This window comes from Anomaloglossus baeobatrachus, chromosome 6, assembly GCF_048569485.1.
Source record: "Anomaloglossus baeobatrachus isolate aAnoBae1 chromosome 6, aAnoBae1.hap1, whole genome shotgun sequence".
Taxonomy (NCBI): domain Eukaryota; kingdom Metazoa; phylum Chordata; class Amphibia; order Anura; family Aromobatidae; genus Anomaloglossus; species Anomaloglossus baeobatrachus.
The window spans coordinates 48851606-48872312 of NC_134358.1; the positions used below are offsets into that span (position 1 = coordinate 48851606).

The window sequence follows — 20707 nt, forward strand, 5'->3', positions numbered from 1 at the left end:
GGGTTTGTTTTGTCTGGGCTGAGGTAAGGATGAATCTTTACCCTTGGAGTGTTTAATGATTTCATCCAAGCGCTCACCAAACAGTCGGTCACGAGAAAAAGGCAAACTGGTTAAACACTTTTTGGAAGCAGAATCTGCCTTCCATTCTCTTAACCACAAGGCTCTGCGTAAAACCACGGAGTTGGCGGACGCCACTGCCGTACGGCTCGTAGAGTCTAGGACAGCATTAATCGCGTAAGACGCAAATGCAGACATTTGAGAGGTTAAGGGTGCCACCTGCGGAGCAGATGTACGTGTGACCGTGTCAATCTGTGTAAGACCAGCTGAAATAGCTTGTAGTGCCCATACGGCTGCGAATGCTGGAGCAAACGACGCGCCGATAGCCTCATAGATGGACTTCAACCAGAGCTCCATCTGTCTGTCAGTGGCATCCTTAAGTGCCGCCCCATCTTCCACTGCAACTAAGGATCTGGCTGCAAGCCTGGAGATTGGAGGATCCACTTTGGGACACTGGGTCCAGCCCTTGACCACGTCAGGGGGAAAAGGATAACGTGTATCCTTAAGCCTTTTGGAAAAACGCTTATCCGGATAAGCGTGGTGCTTCTGGATTGCTTCTCTAAAGTCAGAGTGGTCCAGAAATACACTTAATTTACGCTTGGGATACCTGAAGTGGAATTTCTCCTGCTGTGAAGCTGTCTCCTCCACAAGAGGATCAGGGGGAGAAATGTCCAACATTTTATTGATGGACGCTATAAGATCATTCACTATGGCGTCACCGTCAGGTGTATCCAAATTAAGAGCGGTCTCAGGATCAGAATCCTGATCAGCTACCTCCGCCTCATCATACAGAGAGCCCTGCTGGGACCCTGACCAGTGAGATGAAGTCGAGGGCCGCTCATAGCGAGCTCGTTTAGGCTGTCTGGGACTGTCGTCCGTGTCAGAGCCATCACCCTGGGATGTAAGTGACACCCCCGGATCCCGGAGCTGTTCCAACTGAGGGGGACCAGGGAGCAATGAGTTAACAGTGCCCATGGCCTGAGTTACTGGTCTAGACTGCAATGTTTCAAGAATTTTAGTCATAGTCACAGACAACCTGTCAGCAAAAACTGCAAACTCCGTCCCTGTCACCTGGACAGTATTCACAGGAGGTTCTGCCTGGGTCACCTCCAGCAGAGGCCCCGGCCGAGCAAGTGCCACAGGGGCCGAGCACTGCACACAGTGGGGATCAGTGGAACCTGCCGGTAGAACAGCCCCACAAGCGGTACAAGCAGCATAGAAAGCCTGTGCCTTGGCACCTTTGCTTTTTGCGGTCGACATGCTGTTGTGTCCTCAGAGTAATCTAGGAAGGTATATAGCAGAGAATCACCAGCGACCGTACAGTGCAATGTATAGCTGCAAGCATAAAATACAAATATACACTTCGGCACCAGTGGGGGTCAGCCCTTGAGGGCAGCTTACCGCCCGCTAAAAAGCGGGTGTGTGGGCACCAGAATCCCGTGTCTGGGTCTCCCAGTCTCCTCTCTCCAGCTCAGACTGCACACAGGAATGGCTGCCGGCGTCCTGTGAAGAGGGGCGGACCGTGGGCGTGCCTCAAACAAAGTGCGGGAAACTGGCGTCCCACTGTGCCCAGTGTGAGGGCTGGAGTATGCAAAGCAGACTCCAGCCCTCTGCGCTGACGTTCTGTACAGCGTCCCGCCCTTCCCCTGACTGGCAGGCCTGGGGGCGGGAACGAAATGAAACTAGGCCGCAAAAAGCCGGGGACTCGAGTAATAAGCGCGGCCGTCATATATGCACGGCCAGCGCGGAAGTCCCCGGCGCACCACAAGTCCCAGCCGCGCCGCAGCGCTAAAAAACTGACAACAGCGGCCGCGCGGCAGTTTCAAATACATGTCCCCTCTCAGCAGAGCTGTAGATAGGAATGGCACCAGCGCGCAGCGCTGTTGTCCCCGGCGCACTAACACACCCAGCAATGCTGCGGTGTGGGCGCGATATAAACGGGGACACAGAGTACCTTGACGTAGCAGGGCCTGTCCCTGACGATACTCAGCTCCATATCCAGCAGAGTCTCCAGGGGCTGTGGATGGAGCTCGGTCTCAGTGCCTGGAGACCGGTAAAATCCCACTTCACCCAGAGCCCGAAGGGGGATGGGGAAGGATGCAGCATGTGGGCTCCAGCCTCCGTACCCGCAATGGGTACCTCAACCTTAACAAACACCGCCGACAAAGAGTGGGGTGAGAAGGGAGCATGCTGGGGGCCCTAGTATAGGCCCTCTTTTCTTCCATCCGACATAGTCAGCAGCTGCTGCTGACTAAACAGTGGAGCTATGCATGTATGTGTGCCTCCTTCGCACAAAGTATGAAAACTGAGGAGCCCGTGATCCCACAGGAGGGTGTATAGCCAGAAGGGGAGGGGGCCTTACACTTTTAAGTGTAATACTTTGTGTGGCCTCCGGAGGCAGTAGCTATACACCCAATTGTCTGGGTCTCCCAATTAGGAGCGACAAAGAAAACAAACATACTTTCCCCCTAATAAAAGTACCCGGGACCCCTGAAAAACGTCTCAATACTTCGCTTTTGAGACGCAGGGCCAGTCCCTGAGGGGGGTTAACGCTCCTTCCAGCAGGAACCAGACAGGGCTGCGGATGGAGACCGGTCTCCTGCAAGCAGAGAGGACCGAGACGGCTCCCACTTCAAACCAGAGCCTCTCAGAGGGTGTTGAAGGAGCGCGGCATGTGAAGGCTCCAGCCTTGTAAAGTCAACCTTAACAGCACCGCCGACACAGTGGGGTGAGAAGGGACATGCCGGGAGTCCAGACTGGACCCGCTTTTCTTCCATATCTTTAAAATCAAAATAAAAATGAAAATGCATGTGTGTGTGTGACCTCCTGAACACAAAGCGTTGAACTGGTTAGATTGTCATCCAGGGGGTGTATATAGCCCGGAGGGAGGAGCTACACGTTTGAGTGTAGTACTTTGTGTGTCCTCCGGAGGCAGAAGCTATACACCCATGGTTTGGGTCTCCCATAAGGAACGATAAAGAAAATAGTAATAATAATAAATAATATTGTGAGACAACCCATTTATGGTTTCAACACTTCCTTTTTGTGGATCGCTATTCTCCAGCTGCAGATTACCCCAATTACACAACTTACCTCTGGAAATATGGACATAGGACTTTTATTGGACTGATCTGTAAGCTCGTCACTCAGCTGGAGGGAACCAGACTGTGATCCAACATCGGAGACAGATCTGATGCAGAAGTCATGAAACTCCACCTGGGAACTAAACTGGGAAAAAAAAAATAAGTTTATTCGACCGGACGTGAAGGGCCATATAATATTATATACAAATATATTATATTATAATAAATATAATATATTATCTATATCTATATATATATATACACACACACACACACACACACACACACACAAAATCATAGCAGCAGACATGTGGATGAAGTCTTCATATCCTCATTCACTTTAGAAAGAGCATAATGCAGATCTTCAACCCAACAACCACCAGTCATTCCTCTGTGCTAAAGATACCTGTGCAGAGCAGCCACCAACCTTATGATGAAAGGACAGGAGGGGAAAATTAAAAAAAAAAAAAAAAAAAAAAAAAATATATATCCCCACCCCCCTTCCCAATTATACCCCAGTACACCGTGCCTTACCTTCTGCTCCCCGATCTCCACCGAACCTCTCCATAACTCCTGTGGATCTAGTGACTTGCTTAGCTCGTCTGGAGAGATTATATTTGCCGACAGATAACTGGAGATTTTTTGCCACCTAAAATGACATAATAATGACACCATTTCAAGATCACCGACAAAGAGAATGGAAGTGTATTTAAAAAAAAAAAAAAAAAAAAAAAAAAAAAAAAATCAAAAACCTAGGTCTTGTTCCTCTTGAGTCTGACGTGCGCTCAGATACCTTATCTGGAAGGTGTCGCACTTTGTGTCCGCTTATAAAGAGATTTTTGGGGGGGGGTGGAAGGGTGGTTGGGTTTTTCCGTTTTGTTTTTTCCCTCTCTTCCGAGAGCTGTAACTTTTTTTAATTTTTCCGTCAATCTTGCCATATGAGGGCTTGATTTTTGCAGGACGAGTTGTAGTTTTAAATGAAACCATAAGTTTACCATATGGTGTACTGGAAAACGGGAAAAAAATTCCAAGTGCAGAAAAATTGCAAAAAAAAAGTGATCGCACGATAGTTTTTGGAATATTTTATTCCCCGTGTTCACTATATGGTAAAACTGATGCGTGGCTGTGATGCCTGAGGTCGGTGCAAGTTTGGAGACACCAAATATGTATAGGTTTACTTGTATTTAAAGGGGTTAAAAAAAAATTCACAAGCTTGTCCACAAAAAAAAAAGTGGCGCACGTTTTGCACCATTTTCAGAAACCCGTATTTTTTGGGATCTATGGCTCAGTGACTGCTTATTTTTTGAGTCTCGAGCTGATGTTTTTAATGATACCATTTATGCGCAGATGCTACGTTTTGATCGCCTGTTATTGCATTTTGCGCAAAGAAGGGAATTTTGTTACTTACCGTAAATTCCTTTTCTTCTAGCTCTTATTGGGAGACCCAGACGATTGACGATTGACGATTGGGGTATAGCTACTGCCCTCCGGAGGCCACACAAAGCACTACACTAAAAAGTGCAAGGCCCCTCCCCTTCTGGCTATACCCCCCCGTGGTATCACGGGTTCTCCAGTTTTAGTGCCAAAGCAAGAAGGAGGAAGCCAATAACTGGTTTAAACAAATTGACTCCGAATAACGTCGGAGAACTGAAAAACCGTTCAACATGAACAACATGTGTACCCGCAAACAACAAAAAAATCCCGAAGGACAACAGGGCGGGTGCTGGGTCTCCCAATAAGAGCTAGAAGAAAAGGAATTTACGGTAAGTAACAAAATTCCCTTCTTCTTCAGCGCTCTATTGGGAGACCCAGACGATTGGGACGTCCAAAAGCTGTCCCTGGGTGGGTAAAGAGATACCTCATGTTAGAGCTGCAAAACAGCCCTCCCCTACGGGGGTGTCACTGCCGCCTGCAGGACTCTTCTACCTAAGCTGGCATCCGCCGAAGCATAGGTATGCACCTGATAATGCTTGGTGAAAGTGTGCAGACTCGACCAGGTAGCTGCCTGGTACACTTGTTGAGCCGAAGCCTGGTGTCGTAATGCCCAGGACGCACCCACGGCTCTGGTTGAGTGGGCTTTTAGCCCTGAAGGAACCGGAAGCCCCGCAGAACGGTAGGCCTCTAGAATTGGTTCTTTGATCCATCGAGCCAGGGTGGCTTTAGAAGCCTGCAACCCCTTGCGCGGACCAGCGACAAGGACAAAAAGTGCATCGGAACGGCGCATGGGCGCCGTGCGGGAAATGTAGATTCTGAGTGCTCTCACCAGATCTAGCAAACGTAAGTCCTTTTCATACCGGTGAACCGGATGAGGACAAAAGGAAGGCAAGGATATATCCTGATTAAGATGAAACGAGGATACGACCTTAGGGAGAAACTCCGGAATGGGGCGCAGCACTACCTTGTCCTGGTGGAACACCAGGAAGGGAGCCTTGGATGACAGAGCTGCCAGCTCCGACACTCGCCGAAGCGATGTGATCGCAACAAGAAACGCCACTTTCTGTGACAGGCGAGAAAAGGAAACTTCCTTCAGAGGCTCGAAAGGCGGCTTCTGGAGAGCAACTAGTACCCTGTTCAGATCCCATGGATCTAACGGCCGCCTGTACGGGGGCACAATATGACAGACCCCCTGCAGGAACGTGCGCTCCTTAGGAAGACGTGCTAGACGCTTCTGAAAAAACACAGATAGTGCCGAGACTTGCCCTTTAAGGGAGCTGAGCGACAAGCCCTTTTCCAACCCCGATTGCAGGAAGGAAAGAAAGGTGGGCAATGCAAATGGCCAAGGGGATACTCTCTGTGCAGAGCACCAGGATAAGAAAATCTTCCACGTTCTGTGGTAGATCTTAGCAGACGTAGACTTCCTAGCTTGTCTCATTGTGGCTACGACTCCTTGAGATAATCCTGCGGACGCTAGGATCCAGGACTCAATGGCCACACAGTCAGGTTCAGGGCCGCAGAATTCTGATGGAAAAACGGCCCTTGGGACAGTAAGTCTGGTCGGTCTGGCAGTGACCACGGTCGACCGACCGTGAGATGCCACAGATCCGGATACCACGATCTCCTCGGCCAGTCTGGGGCGACGAGTATGACGCGGCTGCAATCGGATCTGATCTTGCGTAACACTCTGGGCAAGAGTGCCAGAGGTGGGAAGACGTATGGGAGCCGGAACTGCGACCAATCTTGAACTAATGCGTCTGCCGCCAGAGCTCTTTGATCGCGCGACCTCGCCATGAATGCCGGGACCTTGTTGTTGTGCCGGGACGCCATTAGGTCGACGTCCGGCACTCCCCATCGGCGACAGATTTCCTGAAACACGTCCGGGTGAAGGGACCACTCCCCTGCGTCCATGCCCTGGCGACTGAGGAAGTCTGCTTCCCAATTTTCTACGCCTGGGATGTGAACCGCGGATATGGTGGATGCTGTGTCCTCCACCCACATTAGAATGCGCCGGACTTCTTGGAATGCTTGCCGACTGCGCGTCCCTCCTTGGTGGTTGATGTATGCCACCGCTGTGGAGTTGTCCGACTGGATTCGGATCTGCTTTCCTTCCAGCCACTGTTGGAAGGCCAGTAGGGCAAGATACACTGCCCTGATTTCCAGAACATTGATCTGAAGGGTGGACTCCTGCGGAGTCCACGTCCCCTGGGCCCTGTGGTGGAGAAACACTGCTCCCCACCCTGACAGACTCGCATCTGTCGTGACCACTGCCCAGGATGGGGGCAGGAAGGATCTTCCCTGAGACAATGAGGTGGGAAGGAGCCACCATTGTAGAGAGTCCTTGGCCGTCTGGGAAAGAGAGACTTTCCTGTCCAGGGACGTTGACTTCCCGTCCCATTGGCGGAGAATGTCCCATTGAAGTGGGCGCAGATGAAACTGCGCAAAGGGAACTGCTTCCATGGCTGCCACCATCTTCCCGAGGAAGTGCATGAGGCGCCGTAAGGGGTGCGACTGGCCTTGAAGGAGGGATTGCACCCCTGTCTGTAGGGACCGCTGCTTGTTCAGCGGAAGCTTCACTCTCGCTGCTCGAGTATGAAACTCCATGCCAAGATACGTTAGCGACTGTGACGGTGACAGATTCGACTTTGGAAAGTTGATGATCCATCCGAACGTCTGTAGAGTCTCCAGCGTAGCATGTAGACTGAGTTGGCATGCCTCTTGAGAGGGTGCCTTGACAAGTAGATCGTCTAGGTAAGGGATCACCGAGTGTCCCTGAGAGTGCAAGACTGCTACCACCGCCGCCATGACCTTGGTGAAGACCCGGGGGGCTGTCGCCAGACCGAATGGCAGAGCTACGAACTGAAGATGGTCGTTTCCTATCACAAAACGTAGAAAACGTTGATGTTCTGTAGCAATTGGCACGTGGAGATAAGCATCTTTGATGTCTATTGAGGCAAGGAAGTCTCCTTGAGACATTGAGGCAACGACAGAGCGGAGGGTTTCCATCCGGAACCGTCTGGCGTGCACATGTTTGTTGAGCAGCTTTAGATCCAGAACAGGACGGAACGAGCCGTCCTTTTTTGGAACCACAAAGAGATTGGAGTAAAACCCTCGCCCTTGTTCCTGAGGCGGTACAGGAACCACTACTCCTTCCGCTCTTAGGGAGTCCACCGCCTGCAGCAGGGCATCTGCTCGGTCTGGATGTGGGGAGGTTCTGAAGAACCGAGCTGGAGGACGAGAACTGAACTCGATTCTGTACCCGCGAGACAAAATGTTTGTCACCCACCGGTCTTTGACCTGTGACGTCCAAATGTCGGAAAAGCGGGAGAGCCTGCCCCCAACCGGAGATGCGGAGGGGGGGGGGCTGGAAGTCATGAGGTAGCCGCTTTGGAAGCGGTTCCTCCATTTGCTTTCTTAGGGCGTGCGTGAGCCCGCCAGGAATCTGAGACTCTTTGCGTCCTCTGAGTCCCTTTGGACGAGGAGAATTGTGTCTTGCCCGAACCTCGAAAGGACTGAAACCTCTGCTGCCATTTTTTCTGCTGAGGTTTGCTTGATCTGGGCTGGGGTAAGGAAGAGTCTTTACCCTTGGACTGTTTAATGATGTCAGCCAATGGCTCGCCAAACAGTCTATCTCTAGATAAAGGCAAGCTGGTTAAACATTTTTTGGAACCAGCATCTGCTTTCCAGTCCTTTAACCACAAGGCTCTGCGCAAAACTACCGAATTGGCGGACGCCATTGAGGTGCGGCTGGTAGATTCTAGGACCGCATTGATAGCGTAAGACGCAAACGCAGACATCTGCGAGGTAAGGGACGCCACTTGCGGCGCCGCTGGATGTATGATAGCATCCACTTTTGCTAAACCAGCTGAAATAGCTTGGAGCGCCCATACGGCTGCGAATGCTGGAGCAAACGACGCGCCGATAGCTTCATAGACAGATTTTAACCAAAGGTCCATCTGTCTGTCATTGGCATCCTTAAGTGAAGCGCCATCCTCCACTGCAACTATGGATCTAGCTGCAAGTTTGGAAATCGGGGGGTCTACTTTTGGACACTGGGTCCAGCGCTTGACCACATCAGGGGGGAAAGGAAAACGTGTATCCTTAGAACGTTTAGAGAAACGCCTTTCTGGATGAGCGTCGTGTTTCTGGATTGACTCTCTGAAGTCAGAGTGATCCAAGAAAGCACTCAATTTACGCTTGGGATAGAGGAAACGAAACTTCTCCTGCTCTGCAGCTGCCTCCTCTGCAGAAGGGGCTGGGGGAGAAATATCCAACAGCCTATTGATGGCTGAGATAAGCTCGTTTACCATGGCGTCCCCATCCGGGGTATCCAGATTGAGAGGAGTTCCAGGATAAGACTCCTGATCACTCTCTTCAGACGCATCACAGGGCGACTGATTGCGCTGAGACCCTGAGCAGTGTGATGACGTTGAGGGTCTTTCCCAGCGAGCTCGCTTAGGGTGGCTGGGGCTATCATCTGAGTCATAATACTCAGCCTGGGAAGCCGGGGACCCCCTTGCAGTCTGGACTAATTCCAACTGAGGGGGATTAGAGGACAGAGACCTCGCCGTGTCCATAGACTGAGCCCCAGTCATGGATTGCAAAGTTTCAAGGATCTTTGCCATAGTCACAGACATTCCATCAGCAAAAACTGCAAAGTCTGTCCCTGACACCGGGGCAGGACTTACAAGCGTCTTAGCCTGGGTCACTACCTCTCCGGACTCCGGCTGGCGAAGCAGCACCGGATCTGAGCATTGCACACAATGGGGGTCTTTGGAACCTGCTGGTAGAGCAGCCCCACATGCAGCACACGCAGTGTACACAGCCCTAGCCTTGGCAGCCTTGCGTTTTGTGGATGACATGTTGCTGCCTCCTCAGAGCGATCTGGGTATCCAGCCAGGAAGCGACCTTACAGTGCAAGAAATAACTAAATATATATATCTGGTGACACAGTACACCAATACACACTGAGGCACTAGAGGGGCCAGCTGAAAAGCCGCTTACCGCCCGCTTAAGAGCGGGTGTGTGGTCTCCAAAAGCCCCCTAGTCCAGGTCTCCCAGAGCCTTGCGTCCTTCCTCTAGCCAGACTGCATGTAATGGCTGCCGGCGTCCTGGGAGAGGAGGGGGGGCGGGCCCTGGGCGTTCCTGACTAAGAGCGGGAAGCCTGCTTCCCTCTGTGCCTAGTGAGAGGGCTGGAGCATGTAAATCAGGCTCCAGCCCTCGTCGCTGCTGCGAAACAGCGTCTCTCCCCTACCCTGATTGACAGGGTGGGGGCGGGAACGAAGCGGAGCTAGGCCGCAAAAGCCGGGGACTGGATTTATAAACGCCGCCGCCGTAAAAGCGCGGTCGGCGTGTCCCCGGCGCACCACAAGTCACAGCAGCGCCGCCCGGTCCAGTGGGGGTCGGCGCTGCGTTCCCACAACACAAAGTCCCCCAGTAAACTGTAGGAACACTAACTCCAACGTTACGGTCCCCGGCGCACTACAACACCCAGCCAGCCCGGAGTGTGTCTGTGCCTGCCGGGGACACAGAGTACCTGTATGATGCAGGGCCATGTCCCTGATTGTACTCCTGCTCCGTATCCATCAGGTGCTATGGGTCTGTGGATGGAGCCCGGCGTCAGAGCTTAGAGGCCGGCAGGATCCCACTTCCACAGAGCCCTACAAGGGGATGTGGAAGGAAAACAGCATGTGGGGCTCCAGCCCCTGTACCAGCAATAGGTACCTCAACCTTACAACACCATCCACGGGTGAGAAGGGAGCATGCTGGGGGCCCTATATGGGCCCTCTTTTCTTCCATCCGAAATAGTCAGCAGCTACTGCTGACTAAAATCTGTGGAGCTATGCGTGGATGTCTGACCTCCTTCGCACAAAGCTTGAAAACTGGAGAACCCGTGATACCACGGGGGGGTATAGCCAGAAGGGGAGGGGCCTTGCACTTTTTAGTGTAGTGCTTTGTGTGGCCTCCGGAGGGCAGTAGCTATACCCCAATCGTCAATCGTCAATCGTCTGGGTCTCCCAATAGAGCGCTGAAGAAATTTGCGGCGACCAAAAAAAACGTAATTTTGGCATTTGGAATTTTTTTGCCGCTACGCCGTTTACCAATCAGATTAATTGATTTTATATTTTGATCAGGCATTTCTGAACATGGCAATACAAAATATGTGTATTTTTATTAACCCTTTAATTTTCAATGGGGCGAAAGGAGGGCGATTTGAACTTAGTTTTTTTTTTACTTTTTTTAATTTTTCTTAAAACGTTTTTTTTTTATTTTATTAGTCCCTCAAGGGGGCTATAGCGATCAGCAATCCGATCGCTCTGCACTATCTGTAGATCACAGCTACAGAGATGAGATCTGCAGATATGCTGCTTTACTTTCAATGCCGGCTGTATTCCGGCATTGAGAGGAAGTGACTCATGCTACAGGCGTCATCACATGACCCTGTGCTACCATGGCAACCACCGAAAGTCACGTGATCATGTCACGTGACTTCCGATGGGGGCGGGATAAGTGACTGTAATGGCGGCGCGCATATACATCTCGCTGCCAGATTTTGGCAGCGAGATATAAGGGGTTAATAGTTGCAGGTGGAAGCGATTCCACTCGCGATTAGCAGGCACACATGTTAGCTGTTGAAAACAGCTGATGTGTGGATCGCCGCGACCTGCCCGTGGCAGGGGGCGGGGATTAACCTCAGTTGATCCATGACGTACCCAGTACGTCATGGGTCGTTAAGGGGTTAATATATACAGTATAACAAAAAAATCAAAGCCTCTAAAAGGGAATTCTCACATACAAGACAAACAGGATGTGTATAAACATAATACGGTAAATGGGGGTCCGGTCTCTAATGACAATATAAATCCAATGGTGAAGGGTTATTCAACATTGCAGGTTACTCCCTGCCCACGGTGTTGCCGATATAAATTGCCATACAAGAATGGAGCGATGGGCGTGCAGGTGACCAGCTCTCCAGTCACCGGTCACGAGACTGCTGGGGATACACAGCACTGGTATTCCTCCATAGACAATGAATGGCCAGGATCCGCAGCCAGCACTGGTCTAACGGGGCATTTATTGCCCTGTTCTCAGGATCAGCCCTCCGCCGATCAGCAAATTATCAAGTACCCTATGGCTAGGTAATATTTACTATTGTTAAAAACCCTTTAAGGCTATGTGCGCGCTCTGCACTGCACCTAAAAGGTGCGCTTCAGAGCGCAGCTGAAAAGCTCCGTTCTGAAGCACATGGTGCCCGCAGAGAACGTGCGCTCTGCATGCAGCCCCTCCCATAGACAGTACAGGGGCTGCCGGCAAAGCGCACGGAAGAAGTGACATGTCACTTCTTAGAATGCGTGCTTTGGGCAGCAGCCGAAGCGCTGCGCTCTAAGACGCCACGTGCGCACGGCCCCTGCACGATCTCCATAGATTATGCAGGGGACGCAGGACGCATGCAGTTATGCTGCGCAGCGTAACTGCATGTAATTACGCACACGTGCGCACATAGCCTAATAGGACGTGTTCATGTGGTCACAAAGGAGGAGATAAGGATTGTGAATTAGCGGCTCGGTTATTAAGAACAATCAGGATGTGGCGACCTCCAGCGAGGCCCTGGGCTTATACTAACACAGAGGTTATCACACCTCATCACCGAAATAACAGAAGTCGTGAGCAGCAGATGTGCTCTGCTATGTAAAAAGGGGTTGGTCAACCATTATGGACCATAAACTATTTTGCCATCTTTTTGCTGGTAAAAAAAAAAAAAAAGTTAGTTCGTGACTAGTGCTGACATATTCTTCCATAGAGGCACCACCTGGCGTTTCATGGCATCCCCGGGAATATCGGATGGGTCATCAGTATTAATTAGGGGGGGGGGGGGTTGGATCTGACACCAAAACATCAGCAGTTTTTGCAATTGGATGTACAGGGGTATGAAGCCAGATACACCCTGTCCAACAGAGGTTTATGGGCACCGGAGATAAGCTCCTATACACTCCAGAGTATGGGCCTGTCCTAACAGATGACCAGATATTGATTACCTTATCCCATGCAACACCATGAAGCAAAAAAAGTTGGGGGGGTATTTTTAAAAAGCCTACGTATGACTCCAAAGCAGGGTGCACACATTGCAGATTTGGTGCAGATATTCTGTAGCATTTTACAATACGAGGAAAGTGGATGGATCTGTCAAAAATTTGATGCAAAAAAAAAAAAAAAAAAACACAGAAATCACCTTGTATGTCCTTTTTAAATCACTTTTTGTTCATCTTTATTTTTCTATAACGCTGACAGATTCCGCAGCGCTTTACATACATCAACACTGTCCCAATTGGGGCTCATAATCTAGATTCCCTATCAGTATGAACATACAAGCTCTTTTCTTTTGTTGAGGTTTTTACCCATTCCTATGGGGACCTTAAAAAGAGAATCTGTCAGCAGATTTGAGACCTATAAGCTGTGGCCACCACCGCACCATCGAGAATACTATATATAAGAGCTCAAGCCGCTGTGTAGAATGTAAAAATCACTTTATAATACTCCCCTAATCAGTCGCTGCGGTGGAGTTGGGTCATATGGGCGTCTCCGTTGTCCGGTGCCGGAGCCTCCTCTTTCATCCTGCTTCTGAAGCCGGGGTCCATGACACATCCTACGTTATACACATTTGCCAGTCCCGCACAGGTGCACTACAATACTTTAATATGTCCTGCTCAGGGCAGATCAAAGTGCACCTGCGCAGAACCTAAATATCGGGCGAGCGGGTATGACGTATGACGCGTCATGCACACCGGCTTCAGAAGAAGGACGACAAAGATGGCTGGAAGAGGCGGCGCCGGCACAGGAAAACAAAGACTCCTATCTGACCCAACTCCACTGCAGCGACAGTTTAGGCAAGAATTAGAAAGTGATTTTAATTTTCTACACAGCAGCCTGGGCTCTTATATACACCATGTTAAAATGCGGTAAATAAGAGCCCACTGGGGGTGGCCGCAACTTATAGGCCCCAAATCTGGTGACAGGTTCCCTTTAAATCCAAAAAGGTTAAGCCCCCACTTTTTTAGGGTGGCATGGTGGCTCAGTGGTTAGCACTACAGTCTTGCAGCACTGGGGTCCTCTGTTCAAATCCCACCAAGGACAACATCTGCAAGGAGGGTGGATGTTCTCCCCGTGTTTTTGTGGGTTTCCTCCGGGTTCTAACACGCATGATGAGTATGGAAATTACACACAGATTTTAGATACAGAGACGCTGCAGATTACAGCTAACAATCTGCACCAAATATGCAATGTGTGAACTCGGCCTACAGCAGATATTGATCACTGGTGGATCCGATTGCACAGTCTGCAAAAAAGAAGAGAACCATAAAAGCAGAAACGCCTTAGTGAACAGATCTCTGCTCTCCTCTCTGGTTGTGCAGAAAATACGACAAATACTGTCCAGGAAAAAGTCTCATGCAACTATATGTCACTCATTTGTTGTATTTTCTCTCTTGATACAAGGACCTGAGGTTTAGCTGCTGCCTGCAACAATAGAGGCTGTCAGTTCAAGTCCCAGGGAGAAACACGAAAAAAAAAATAAGGCTCAACTGTGTCCACAAATGCAGTGTACAAAGGCTCTCATGATTTCTGCACAAAACACAAGGAACCATTTTTCTAAGGCCCCTTTCACACGTCAGTTTTTTTTCCCATCATTCGCAATCTGTAATTTTGTGAAAAAAAAAAATGGATCCAGCACTGGATCTGTTTTTCTCATTGACTTGCATTAGTGACGGATTGCGACGGATGGCCTCACGTTTCATCTGTCATGAGATGGATCCGTCGAAAAATGTTTGTCCAGCCGATGTCCACATGAACGTTCTTTGGGTGCGTCGAAAAAACGGACCGCGATGGATCTGTCGTTTGCTATAATGGAAGCCTATGGGTGCAGGACCCGTCGCAATCTGTCAAATAACGGATTCCTATGCCGGATCCGTTTTTTGGTAACCGAGCATGCTGAGATGTGTAAATTTCATTGTGGTCATAACCTTTGGGATGAAAAAAGTGACGGATCCGTTTTTTGTTTTTTTTTTACTGGATCCGTCGGATCAGTTACCACATTCTGCAATGGATCCGTCGCATCAGTCACAAAACGGATTGTGACTGATGACAAAAAACTGATGAGTGAAAGGGGCCAAAGCGCCTAACTACGCGCACTACTGCGGAAACACTTTACCCTTTCCGTTCTTCAGTAACGATGGAGATCTTCGCACCGTGCCACTCCTTGAGATGTTTAATTGCCCCGACTGCAAGCGCAGAGTGCTTCATCTTGGGAATATCTGGAGAAACTAGCAGGACGTCCACCATCCCCCGACCTAAAATAAAAAACAGGTCTTAAAAGCAATCATGTACAGATCACCAGATCGGTGGGGGTCCAACACCCGATATTCCCACCAGTCAGTGGTTACTCTCCCCAGATGCAGCTGTATAGAAAATCACTGTACAAGAGAAAACTTTGTATTCAGCTCCTATTCTGTGACCTCTGGAGCCACACGCTGCCACTTGTACACTGATCGGCTGCAGTGGTCATGTGGCGGCCTCTTGTAAAACAAATCCTAGGAGCGCCTGTGTTGGATCGGTGGGGAATGTCAAAGCATTTGCAGGTCTTAATTATTTCCTATTGTTGGATAATGGTTACCTGGTGCCGGGAGCTTGTCTGAGAGCTGATGGATCGACTCTGCCGCTTCTTCAAATAAACTGTGAAGAAAAAGACGAGTGACCCAGGAGTAATATGCTACATGGCAGCAAACTGTACAAGCCATTACTGATTACCCTGTAATATTATTTACCCACACGAGCAATATTTGGGGAAACATCAGAAATTTACGGCACAAGCCTAAACCAGACACTCACTCTGAAGCCTGACTCCACAAATGTATCTCACGTGTCCTGGCCAAAATGACCCTTCATAACCCATCCACCAGGTCATGTCGGACTGTCAGTAGTCCACAGTCACCGGGACACAACCCATCCACCAGGTCATGTCAGACTGTCAGTAGTCCACAGTCACTGGGACATAACCCATCCACCAAGTCATGTCGGACTGTCAGTGGTCCACAGTCACCGGGACACAACCCATCCACCAGGTCATGTCGGATTGTCAGTGGTCCACAGTCACCGGGACACAACCCATCCACCAGGTCATGTCGGATTGTCAGTGGTCCACAGTCACCGGGACACAACCCATCCACCAGGTCATGTCGGATTGTCAGTGGTCCATAGTCACTGGGACATAACCCATCCACCAGGTCATGTCAGACTGTCAGTGGTCCATAGTCACTGGGACATAACCCATCCACCAGGTCATGTCGGACTGTCAGTGGTCCATAGTCACTGGGACATAACCCATCCACCAGGTCATGTCGGATTGTCAGTGGTCTACAGTAACTGGGAGGGATCTCAAGACCCTCATTTCTTCCCAGTGCATGACTGCTGTGGAGGAAGACCTTGAGTGACGCGGCAGGGAGCCGGCACAACATATATAATAGATGAATATAGTGCCCGCATTTATCTTTAGCAGTATCTCGACATGCACTGCCATCAGCAGGGAGGTGACCAGAATTCCTATTCATCTCAATGAGAATTCAGACCACCTAGTGGCTAAAAGCAGCGAGCGACGGAGCCCCATTGACTAGAAAGATGCAAGTCTCATGGGTAAGATCTGCATTCACTATACATCAATGGTTCCGACATAAAATGTACAAGATGGTTCAGTCGGGTAGACCACAGTCATGAGAGCCATCATTCAGCGATCAGGCTGCCAGGACTAATGGAGGCGGCACCATTGCCTCTGTACACAGTCCTCATACAAGGGCTGCCTGCAAAGCGAGCATGAAAGCAAAATCTGTAAAACATGGCTTCTGACCACGAGGGCAACGATCCGCAATCATGGTTATTCAAGGGCATCGCAAAGCTCAGCCCATCAATGACTGTCTGATTATCTTACATGCCACCCGTCCTATCTCCTACAACAGACGGATAGTACCTCGTTTGAGACACGGAGTCCCGGCTGCTGCCATCCTCCTCACAGTCTGGGATTTGTAGTCCACATACACAATCCTCGAAGGCGCTCTGCGGCAGGTCCTCATGGTCACCAAATACGGGGCACAAGTCCTCCCAATCATGGCTGCAGTACTAGACAGATGAAAAGAGTGAGCCACAGAAGAAGCGGCCAACAAGATAGCTGCATGGGCAGAATCACGGCCTACCTGGGAGAAGCCGTAAGTGGTCTGGATGGCAAAGAACCATTTTCTTACTCCTGGCTCTCCAGTCAATGAACAAGCTGAGAAGAAGCAACAATCAGACATGACGTCACAAAAAACTAATCACACTGGCTAGAGCAAAGGGAATCTGTCAGCAGGTTTTTGCTATGTAATCTGAAAGTACCAAGATGTAGGGGCAGAGACCCCAATTCCAGCAATGTGTCACTTACTGGGCTGTTTCACTACAAGCAGTGTTATATCAGCAGGAGATCATCACTACATAACGTCCTATGCCTTCTGGTCCAACAACCACCACCAGCACTGGTGAGCAGCTTTCTGCCTATGCACAGTGTATACAGAAAGCTGCCAATCAGTGGTGTGGGCGGAGTTATACAGATCTCAGCATCCTGAGTGCTGCTAGAACGGCAGCAGAGAAAACCGATTCCATCAACAGTAAGTAACGCATTCCAGGAATCAGGGTCTCCAATCTGACAGCAGCACGATGTGGGAGCAAATAGACAAAGATTCCTTTTAGCCAACACTGTCTAGTCTATACAACTTTTTACTTGGCTTTGTGCCACTAATGTGCACCACAACCCTGCTGTATTTCTTGGCAAATTGTGTTGCGCATATAAATAAAGATAGAGATTAATGTAAAATATTATATATATATATATATATACACACATACATACACCGTATTTTTCACTTTATAAGACGCACCCCCAAATTTGGTGAAGGAAAAGAGAATTTTTTTTAAATGTTAAATGGGGTCCATCTTATAATGCCAGTGTCCATCTAACAAATCGTATAGAGTATATGTCCCTCATAGCCCCCCATCCTAAAATTAGCCCCCTTAATCTGGATATGGCCCCCTTATATTGAATATAGCCCCCTTGTGCTGGCACACGTTCCCCTGTGCTGCCTATGGCCCCCTATGGATTGCACACATTCCCCTATGCTGCCTATGGCCCCCTATGGATTGCACACATTCCCCTATGCTGCCTATGGCCCCCTATGGATTGCACACATTCCCCTGTGCTGCCTATGGCCCCCTATGGATTGCACACATTCCCCTATGCTGCCTATGGCCCCCTATGGATTGCACACATTCCCCTGTGCTGCCTATGGCCCCCTATGGATTGCACACATTCCCCTGTGCTGCCTATGGCCCCCTATGGATTGCACACATTCCCCTGTGCTGCCTATGGCCCCCTATGGATTGCACACGTTCCCCTGTGCTGCCTATGGCCCCCTATGGATTGCACACGTTCCCCTGTGCTGCCTATGGCCCCCTATGGATTGCACACGTTCCCCTGTGCTGCCTATGGCCCCCTATGGATTGCACACGTTCCCCTGTGTTAGATATCGCCCCCATGCTGCTGCCCATAGTAAAATAAAACACTCTTTCCTTACCTCCTCCAGCGCTGAGCTCCCTCCATGCATCTGTTCCTCCACTTCCTGGTTCTAGTGCCGGTCATGTGATCGGCACAGCAGAGTGAGATCATCTCTGCGTGCCTGATCACAGTGGAAGCAAAGCCACCGGGAGACACGCTGGAGGGGGTAAGTAAAGCTTTTTTATTTTAGAATGAGCAGCAGCATGGGGGCCATATCTAACACAGGGGGGCATGTACCATCACAAGGGGGCGCAGGCTCATATAATATGCACCGCTGCCCCAGCTCATCACTGCGGTGCGGTGTCAGCACCACGGTGATGGACAGCGGCTGTGCATATTATATGAGCGGGAGCAGGAGATCTAACGCCGCCCGCAGCGTTCACCTGCCCCCAGCAGCGCTCCAGAGCTGCCTCCACCGCCCCTGGACCCTGCAGTGTAATATTCTGCATATTCTGCTTATAAGTCGCACCCCCTATTTTCCCCCAAAATTTGGGGGAACAAAAGTGCGTCTTATAAAGCGAAAAAAAGAGAATTTTGTTTACTTACCGTAAATTCTTTTTCTTATAGTTCCGACATGGGAGACCCAAACCATGGGTGTATAGCTTCTGCCTCCGGAGGACACACAAAGTACTACACTCAAACGTGTAGCTCCTCCCTCCGAGCATATACACCCCCTGGATGACAATCTAACCAGTTCAGTGCAAAAGCTGAAGGAGGACATCCACCCATAAGTAGAGATAGAGTAAAACTCGGAAAGACCGGAACTCTGTCTACAACAACAGCCGGTGAAAACACACGGAACAAGAACTGCCAACAGGCAACAGGGAGGGTGCTGGGTCTCCCATGTCGGAACTATAAGAAAAAGAATTTACGGTAAATAAACAAAATTCTCTTTTTCTTCATCGTTCCTTATGGGAGACCCAAACCATGGGACGTTCCAAAGCAGTCCATGGGTGGGAAATAAACCAAACTGAGAAGTAGGCAAAACCTAACTTCACAAATGGGCGACAGCCGCCTGAAGAATGCGTCTGCCCAAGCTCGCATCTGCCGAAGCATGAGCATGCACTTGGTAGTGCTTCGAAAAAGTGTGCAGACTGGACCACGTGGCAGCCTGACAGACCTGCTGAGCCGTAGCCTGGTGCCTGAAAGCCCAGGAGGCACCGACAGCTCTGGTTGAGTGCGCCTTAATCCCTAGCGGAGGAGGCACCTGAGAACACTGGTAGGCATCGGTGATAGCCGACCTGATCCAATGAGCTAGGGTCGGTTTAGAAGCAGCGAGACCCTTGCGCTGACCAGTGGTTAGCACAAAAAGTGAGGTGCACCGCCTAAAAACGGCGGTGCGTGACACAGATTCGGAGCGCCCGCACCAAATCTAAGGAATGCAACGCCTTCTCAAAGCGATGCACAGGGGCCGGACAAAGAGAAGGCAATGAAATGTCCTGGTTAAGGTGGAAAGGAGACACCACCTTAGGGAGAAAGTCCGGAGTCGGCCGAAGAACCACCTTGTCCTGGTGAAACACCAAAAAGGGGGATTCCGAAGGGAGCGCAGCCAAATCAGAAACTCTCCTGAGAGAAGTTATGGCTACTAGAAAAACAACTTTCTGTGAAAGTCTAAACAAAGGAACCTCCCTGAGAGGCTCAAAGGGGGGTTTCTGTAAGGCCGTGAAAACCAGATTAAGGTCCCAGGGATCCAAGGGCCGCCGGTAAGGAGGAATGATGTGAGATGCGCCCTGCATGAAGGTGCGCACCTGAGCCAGTCGGGCGATACGCCGCTGGAACAATACCGACAGAGCCGACACCTGTCCCTTGAGGGAATTGAGGGACAGTCCTAGCTGTAGACCGGACTGTAGAAAAGACAGGATGGTCGGCAAGGAGAACGGCCAAGGGGCATGGCCGGAAGAGCGACACCAGGACAGGAAAATCCTCCAAGTCCTGTGGTAAATCTTGGCCGAGGAAGACTTCCGAGCCTGAGTCATAGTGGAGATGACCTCAGAGGGAATGCCTGAAGCAGTCAGGATCCAGGACTCAAGAGCCACGCCGTCAATCTGAGAGCCGCAGAATTCTGGCGGAAGAACGGACCTTGAGAGAGACGGTCTGGGCGGTCCGGGAGGTGCCACGGCACCCCTACGGACAGACGGAGCAGGTCTGGGTACCAAGCTCGCCTGGGCCAGTCCGGAGCAATGATTATGACTCGACGGCCCTCCATTCCGATCTTGCGCAGGACTCTGGGCAAGAGAGCTAGAGGGGGAAACACATAGGCCAGACGGAACTGAGACCAATCTTGAACCAGTGCGTCCGCTGCGAAGGCCGGAGGATCGTGGGAGCGAGCCATGTAAACCGGAACCTTGTTGTTGTGCCGGGATGCCATTAGATCCACTTCCGGAGTGCCCCACTTGCGGCAGATCGACCGGAACACTGACGGATGCAGGGCCCACTCGCCGCTGTCCACGGTTTGACGGCTGAGATAATCGGCCTCCCAGTTTTCCACGCCTGGGATGTGGACTGC

General features: G+C 50.4%; 1 protein-coding gene across 1 annotated transcript in view; it reads right to left on the reverse strand.

Moving 5' to 3' along the window:
• Positions 1 to 20707, reverse strand: part of MTBP (MDM2 binding protein) — a 182245-nt gene that overhangs the window by 155492 nt on the left and 6046 nt on the right. The window contains exons 3-8 of the mRNA XM_075352905.1: positions 16811 to 16884; positions 16588 to 16736; positions 15241 to 15299; positions 14779 to 14917; positions 3675 to 3789; positions 3151 to 3285 (exon numbers count right to left, since the gene is read on the reverse strand). Of these exons, the coding sequence (XP_075209020.1) occupies positions 3151 to 3285; positions 3675 to 3789; positions 14779 to 14917; positions 15241 to 15299; positions 16588 to 16736; positions 16811 to 16884 (671 nt within the window). The remainder of the gene's footprint in view (positions 1 to 3150; positions 3286 to 3674; positions 3790 to 14778; positions 14918 to 15240; positions 15300 to 16587; positions 16737 to 16810; positions 16885 to 20707) is intronic.